At 37.3% G+C, this 8,796-nt stretch overlaps 1 protein-coding gene across 1 annotated transcript in view; it reads right to left on the bottom strand.

Moving 5' to 3' along the window:
- Positions 1 to 1,057: 1,057 nt before the first annotated feature.
- The window catches only part of LOC149132442 (chitin synthase chs-2-like), a 42,498-nt gene continuing 34,759 nt past the window's right edge, over positions 1,058 to 8,796 (bottom strand). Inside the window, exons 10-14 of the mRNA XM_089363599.1 lie at positions 6,034 to 6,187; positions 5,538 to 5,705; positions 4,917 to 5,052; positions 4,134 to 4,334; positions 1,058 to 3,368 (exon numbers count right to left, since the gene is read on the bottom strand). Of these exons, the coding sequence (XP_089219725.1) occupies positions 1,315 to 3,368; positions 4,134 to 4,334; positions 4,917 to 5,052; positions 5,538 to 5,705; positions 6,034 to 6,187 (2,713 nt within the window). The 3' untranslated portion in view covers positions 1,058 to 1,314. The remainder of the gene's footprint in view (positions 3,369 to 4,133; positions 4,335 to 4,916; positions 5,053 to 5,537; positions 5,706 to 6,033; positions 6,188 to 8,796) is intronic.

The raw sequence follows: 8,796 nt of genomic DNA, 5'->3' as shown, positions 1-8,796 counted from the left end.
AAAAACGAAGAACAGAAACATCACCAAGAAAAAAACAGACAAACAAACCAACAAAACATATATTGTCGTTTGTTTTAACAGAGAGTAATATATTATAATATTGGTATAAAATCATATAATATATATTACATTTATATATAAAAATATCTTCACAAATATCGTAGCATTCTATCATGTCTGTGTAAATTATAATTTTTCTTCATCTGCTTTGTACGGATATTATTACTATAAGTAATAATAACACCAATAATAATAATAATAATAATAATAATAATAAAGTATCGGAATAATTGTGACAGTTTTTGAACGAAGTCATTCTTTTGCATTCCAATTACTTTCGTATTTTTATTTATTGTCTTTTAATGCGTTTATTTATTTTTTATATTTTTGGCTTTTGTTTATTATATATATATATTTAGATATATAAAACATATATTTAAATATACATAAATACACACACACACACACATATATATATATATGGATATCTCGTTTTCATTTGAGGCATATATATATATATATATATATATATATACAGACAGACGCGCGCGCACACACACACACACACACATATCACTGAGTGTGCGTATGCATGCATAAAATGTTTGTCATACAGAGAGCAGCTTTTTTTCTTTCTGACATGTTATATTGAAGACTCGACCGTCTTTCCGTTTAGTCTTTTATATTAAAGATTTCAAATACTTCTTTCGCAGATCCTTAGTATTAATATTTCAAAACTTTCTCGGCCTCATCTAGTGGTACATTGTTGCTGCTTCTTGTAGAAAGCATCCAGGCATCGGGTGCATGTATCGTCTGCTTGTATCCTCTGCCGGACATTGAAATGAAACCACATGGAAGATCACGTAATCGATCGAGAGAACGGGATAAGAACAACCGAACGATGTACAAACATCTGTCTCGATCACTCACCAACAACGTACCACACAGAGGAAGAAGCTGTTTGAAACATCAACTTAAAACCATTATTATCCCAAACTAAGCATAAAAGGGACTCAGAAAAAAATCATTAATAAAAAGTTAAACTTAGGCACAAACGGATCTTCATATTACGTAAACATAGGTTTATTTCAAGTCGAATATATATGATAAATATGTACATGTGTAAATATATATATATATATATATATACAAAATTTGCGAATCACATCATCATTTATTGATTGTTTTAACACGATCACCTTGTTATTTTTTTTCCCAAATTCGGAAATTTGAAAAAGAAAAAAAAAAAAACCAAAAACAAAGAATTAAAAATTAATAATCGAAATTTCAGAATAATGAAATCTCTTCAACTCATCATCTATTGAGTTGGTTAAATTGTGGGATATATTCTTCACTGCTGTCTTTTGGAGGCAATATTGATGGATGGCTAGGTTTCGGCTCCCGGCCACTCGTTGCTGCTGAGAGGCTCTGTGTTGTCTGTTGTCGCATCAGTTTGGTGTATCGGCGAACGAATGCCCGTCGCAGGGTACTGTTCTTACCATTGTTTCTACCTTTATGTCTGTGTTGCACTCTTCTTGAGGGTGGTATTTGCTCTACTTCTTTGGCGTCTGAACTCTCGGCGTAACTCGATCTTACGCCATCTTTGCGATAGCTCGTGTTTTCGAAAGTCTGCGGCAATGCTTTCTCTATGTTGGACATCAGTGTGATGGTGGTACGTGTTGAATCACAAATTGGGCCAGTTAATATCGGTAATGAACTTATGGCATTGTTATGAGGTCGTACTGCTTTAGTGTCTTGAGAAATGGAGAAATCCATATCTTGATCTGTATCGTCATCGATTCCGTAGAGTCTTTGAAGAACTCTGGCGTATTCGACTGCTTCTTCAATATGTTTTTTCGGATCGAATCGTTTCCGACAGCATCGGATTTCTGTCGATGCCAAAATGTGTAGAAGCGTTCCGTAACGATGACGTAACATGGCACCGAACTGAAGAATGAGGATGAAGGCAAAGAATATGAGGAAAATCAAACCAAGAGGTTCGATTAGCAACGGTTCTGCGTTGAGTCTTGGTATTGGTATACTGATTTTGTCTTTGACACTTTGCAGCATAAATATTATGATCATCCAAAAAGCGTTTAGCATAAAGAAAGCAAAAGCGACGTTATTTCTCATTGATTTCAGATCTGTAGACATTTGTATATGATGGTTTTTGTCAAATGGAATCGGTGCCAAATATTTAGCGATGCACTGTTGCCAGAATTCCACTTCCCTCTCCGGCAAGTACTGAATCTCACCGTTACCCAATTCACGATCCTCTAACCAAAGAGGATTCACAAAAGGGTCCCTCATGTCATCCATATCTCCATCGTTTTCAGTGCTGCTTGTGTCCACATCACTATCATCGTTTTCAATATTTGCTTCTTCAATATTTCCGATATTTGAGCGACGAGACCGAGAGGACGACCGGCGCCGACGGGGATGTGTGATATTTGTAGACGTAGTAGTCATTTTAATTCCAGCTTCCACTTTATCTAGTTTCTCCATCACTTGCCGTAGAATCTCGTTGCTCACGTCCACCTGGGAACGACACCCACATAGACGTCGGAAAAAACCAGTGATACACGGGCAGCAGGAATCATCAACCTCTTTACGACCGAGCCACCTCATAAAGCTGTTGTTTCGAGACACTTTGCCCTTTTCATCTTCGGGCTCACTCGACTGCACTGCTTTTTCTCTGGTTCCCCATGAGACAACATTCATATTGCACATGGCATATATGATGAGAAGTACGTAGCCAGACGGGATACAAAGGAAGTAAAGAGCACCGGGGAGCAAACACAGGAATTCTTGAGGGTGAAAACAGGCCGATATTGTAAATATTGCTAGCAACATTAACAAGAATATGGCGTTTGGACTAATAATGGTATCTTCGACTATTTGCACCATAGTTCCAACTACAACAGACATCATGAAGAGAGCATAAATGGCACTTTGGATGGCAGCGACTGTTACTTGGTGTTCGCTTTTAAGAATAAAACAGAGAATGAGATAGAACACAGCTGGACCGATAGCCAATAGGTAAGACTGCCATAAACTGGTTTTCAAGACTGCGTTGAAGGCACCGGCCATCATCAACAAAACGGTAGCGGGTCCTAAGGTGGTGGAAAGCATAAGGGAAGCTTGGTAAGCAATGTAGAGATAGGAAATATTATCATTCATTTTGACTGTGCTACGATAGCTCTGTAGGAGATCCATGATGTTGGCCAAAGTAGACGGAATCCAGCGACGACGTTGGTTGAAGAATTCTTTGAATCCTTCTGGAGTTTGAGTCATGGCATCTGAAGCTGCACAGTATTCAACACGGTAACCTTGTTGCAGAAGCAAGGTACTCAACCATCGGTCCTCACCTGAATAAGAAATTACAAGCATTTGTAAATAATAATAATAGTAATAATAATGATCATTTATACTATAGGCACAAGGCCTGAAATTCAAGGAAAAGGATACGTCCATTACATCGACCCCAGTGTTTCACTGGTACTTAATTTATCGACCGCGAAAGAATGAAAGGCCAAGTCGACCTCTGCAGAATTTGAACTCAGAACCTAAAGACAGACGAAATACCGCTAAGCATTTCGCCCTGCGTGCTAACGTTTCTGCCAGCTTCCCGCTAATGATAATGAATTCGATTTCCTTTATAGAAAATCATAATGGTAACAACAGAAATCATAATTATGATAAAATAATATTTGATTAATAAAGATATAACAAAAAAATTATAATTGAAAAATATTAATGATTATAAAACAAATAGTTTTTTTTTACTTTATTCATTATCTTAAAAAATCTCCAATGCATATGCGTTTTTTATGTATGTATTATGTATGTGTATATATACATATATATACACGCACGTGTATATATATATATATATATATATATATATATATATATACAAACATACATGTATGCGTATATACGTGTGTATATATATATATACGCACACACATTTATATACAAACGAGCATATACAGATTATACGTATGTATACATGCATGTATGTATGTATGTATAAATATATATATGTTAAAATTAATCAAAGGACATACTACTTATGTCTATCTGCTATCAACAGCAACAACAAAGCATTTTCTAACACGTAACGAACCTACCTTGATCATATTGAAGGTAGTGTCTAGCTACTGTAGAGCGAGTCGCATAGGTTCGCATCACGTTGTCGTCCATTAGAGCTGATCCACGGAACAAACTGAAACATCCAGGACTGCAAAGAACACAGCCAAGCATGTGTTCCGCTGCCTTTTGGAGCCAATGACCAATGGCGTATTCGAAGATCTGATACCAGACAATGGGTCCTACATGAAGAATAACAAGTAAAAGTTAAATTATAAACGGGGTCATCTAACACACATTTATGCAATGGAAAGATGCGGGTGATTATTTCTGATGATGTCAAACGGAGAAATTATCACAATAATGTTTAATAGCTTAGCTAAGATTATTTGCTTAGCAGAAAAAGAAGGGAAGAGTGTGTGCGGGTGTGTGTGTACACACACATACATGTTTATATACACTGTATATATATATATGTATATATGCATGTATGTAAGTATACTTTGTTTTACACAGAGGTGGAAGAGCAGAGTCCATAACTACTTTCAGGGTTTTCAAGACTAATGGCAGGAAATTATCGAAAAACTGGACCTTGAACGAATTCTTGGCAACGCCGTCAGTGAACTCCGCTAAAGGCTTTTCCTACATGTATGTCCACACGGTGGGAGAAGAGTTGTGGTAGAATGGTTATTGGTAGTGGCAGATAGCAGTGATAGAAAGTGGTGTTTCAACAACAATAACAGTAGCAACAACGACTACAAGAACAAATACATCGAAGGGACACCAAAATGAAAGCAATGTAAAAGACTTTGTAGTCAACTAACCGGAACCAGAAGGATGGATTCTACCACAGGCGGCACCTACTTTCTTGCTCTTCCTCATCCTGTCTACCAACAGTTGTACAGCGCCTGGCTTGAAGTCTACATCTCCATCTAGAGCCAAGATATACGTATTTTCTGCCTAGAAACAAAGAACACAAGATATAAATTACAGGCTTATACGAATCATAAAACATAAGGTTAATAAAATTTAAGGGAGTTTTACGGCCAATTAATGCCCTAATCACAGCCCGACAATGACGCTCCCATCACTTTTCTATTATCAAACTGACAAGACAACACGTAATAAGTGCTATGACCCAGTGGTTAGAGTATTCGGCTCATAAGGATGCGATTCCTGGACTGGGCAGGTTGTTGTACCCTTGGCCTCCCTTTCACTTTGCTCCAGCTGTAAATGAGTACGAGCTGGTTGCTGGTGCTACACTCCTCTCTCTCCTCCTCATTTTGGATGGTTCACTGGGTGTGAAGTGAAGAGTCTATGTCTGCTCGCGACTACATAGGCATTTAACGAATGTATTGTACACGTTATCAATAATAATAATAATAATGATGATGATAATAATAATGATGATAATGATGAAGAAAGAATATTTGAAAGCAAAATACCTGAACGAGAGTTTTTTCTGGAATATGTTTGAAAATATTGCCTTTGACGAAATGTGCTGGAGAATGTTTCCATTTCTCGTTCTGTGAAGCTTGGCTTTGGTTGTTCTGAGTGCTGTCGTCTTGTTGACCGAGCAGACGATAACCGAGGAGGTAGTACATATACATCACCTGCAGGATGTATATAAACATATACACTATATACTAGACATATAAAAAACATAGAAAGTTATATATATACTTTGTATCGTACATATAAACAACGGTTTTAGCATAAAGGGGAGTAGAGTATAGCGACGGATGCAATTTGATTTCTTTCTTAATAAACAGTGCTGTAAAGAGAGTTTTAGTCACGTGTTTGCATTTACTGGTGTGTTTGTTTTAATGGCCTATCAATGTAAAAAGTACGTTTCTCTGCCCTAGGTGTCAGGAAGACACTCGGCAAGAAATGGTAACAGAATTGAAAGACGATGCTAATGAAAATAACAATAATAATAACCTGTGACCATCTTTTCTTGTGGCGACTCATTTCTCTGTCTTTAAAGTGCACAATGAGTAGGTTACCCCCGGGTAGATTCCACACAAGTCGTCCGCCGTATGGCGTTGGTATACGAATTGGTTGGAGTAGGGAGAGATCACTTTCATGAATAGCGCTGGAAAGAATAATAATAATAATAATAATAAGTTTCAAATTTTGGCACAAGGCCAGCAATTTCGGGATTGGGAGAAAGGTGATTAAATACATCCCAGAACTCAACCGGTTTTTATTTTATCAGCCCCGAAATGAAGAATGGCAAAGTCAAACTCGGTGGAATTTGAACTTGGAATGTAAAAACGGACGAAATGCGGCCAACGTGTATTTTGTTTGGTGCGCTGTCCATTCAGCCGACTCATCGCCATAATAAATAATTTCTATTGTTTGTCACAGGGTCATCAGATGAGGAGGACATTACAAGAACAGTTTGCAATTTGAGTGGGAGGTTTATAGAAAAAGATGAAATCCAAAGATCGAGTATGACCATCAGCGTTGAGGCCACAAGTCACCGTCCAGCTTTTGTCGTTCAATCTGCAGATAAATGCATAGAATCGATTTACCCATCCGTAGAATCCGCCGAACCATTTTCGCTACACTCGCCCCTACCTTTGAGCAGGATTGGCTACTCTTGAAGTATACACACATATACGCTTATCCATCTCTACATATATACACATATACCCATACATACATACACACACATACATATATACAAATATATATGACACTAATACAAGGATAACGGTTAAAATTCAAATATGCATTTTTTTAATTGTAATTTGTTTTTTTTTTTACACACACAGACACACACACAGACACACACACAGACATGGTGTGTGTGTGTGTGTGAAAAAAAAACATCTCCGCTAATTTTATTTCTAGAAACACGGGACGAAAGCCAGTTCTGTCATAAAGATAGATAATCCCGACACAGGATCATCAAGTATCACATTAATTGTTGTTGCTGTTGTAGTGGCGATGGCTTGAGATTTCGATTCAATGTCATTTTGACCAAAACCGACCAACCTTGCCACTCGCAACCACTACAGCATCATCATCATCAGCAGCAGCAGCACTACTACCACCACCACCACTACTACTACTACTGCTGCTGCTGCTGCTAGTAGTGACGTGAGTGAACGTCATTGGTCCAGAAGCTGTTGACTCTGACCCAACATTGGGAAGTTTAGTCAACTTCAGAGGACAGAATGTTTGACCAAAGATACACTCAGACACACATAAATACACTGTCACACACACATACACACACACACATACATATACATACATACATACACATGCACACGCTTATATACACACACATACAAGCATATTGTCAAATAAACACACGCATATACATCAATATACACATGCGCATGTACATGCACATATACATACATGTACATACAAACACATGCATTCACGTGGACTCCCCATCATATATATACATGTATACATACATATTCATAAACATACAAGTACACATACATATACTGACAATGGTGGACACATGCAGATCACGCACATGCACATATACTTGTACACTCAGTCGTGTAGACAGACATATACATACATCCACACAGACATTCACACACATGTACACATAAACACACATAAAAACTCTCAAAACAAGTGAAAACGAGAACCTGTTCGTGGTCACAAGACATGCTAAAATAGCAGCTAAAAAGACAACCTCAGATCCCACCAGATCCCACTTAAACGTATAACACATTGGTTAATATAGTCTTATATAGAGTGAGTGGGGGAAAAAAGACGAGGTGGTCGCAGCTGGAATGTACTTGATTGTATATGTAGGGGACCCAGACCGACCTGCGGCTGAACAACGCTCGACATTTAAAGCATCTAAACAGAATACTGTAACAAGAATGTGTTTTGTTCATATTCAATTTGATTGTTAGAGGCTCACCCACTCAACAGACACACATATCTACACATGTGAAACACATAACACATTATTAACATGTGCATTTATATATATATATATATATATATATATATATATATATATATATATATATATATATTATTTAAAAGAGTTCCAACACTGTCTGTTTTTTATGTTTTATTTATATTCTTATAAAATTAATGTGGGATTTAGAATATGGAATATATAATATAAATAGCAAAATGAAATGAAGTATTGAATGTCTTATTGAATATATGAAATATTGAGTATTAAATATAGAGTATTAAATATATAAGGACTAGTATACTTTCCTGCCTCATGGCAGTCATCAAGGTCCCGTCTTGATAGTGTTAATGAAGGTACTAACTGCAGTTATGGTGGGGGTAGTAGTGGTTGTGGTAGTGGTGATAGAAATGGTAGTGATGGCGGAGTTGATGTTGGAGGGGCTGGTAATGGCACTGGGTACCATTGCTGTTGACAATGGTAGTATAGGAGATAGTTGTAGTAGCGAGAGAGACAGCAGTGGTATTGACAGTAGCAGTGGTAATGGTAGTGCTGGTAGTATCTGGGTGTTACAGATGAGATATCAAATGTTTGTTATTTAAAAAAAAAAAAACAGTATGAGGTTGGACGCGTCAAAGTAAACTGGGACTGTGTTCGTATTGAGAATTGTCAACAGTTTAGCATTTTGGCCCAGGGAGGGGAAAGGTCTGTGTGTGTGTGTATCAGGAGATCTTCTCTCTTCCTTTCACAACCAATAACAGCAGCAGCAGCAACGCTATGTGGTGAATCAATAATTT

The sequence above is a fragment of the Octopus bimaculoides genome, chromosome 15, assembly GCF_046866305.1.
Source record: "Octopus bimaculoides isolate indiv1 chromosome 15, ASM4686630v1, whole genome shotgun sequence".
NCBI lineage: Eukaryota > Metazoa > Mollusca > Cephalopoda > Octopoda > Octopodidae > Octopus > Octopus bimaculoides.
Note: the sequence above shows the minus strand (reverse complement) of the source record. Positions and strands in the feature narration are given on the sequence as shown.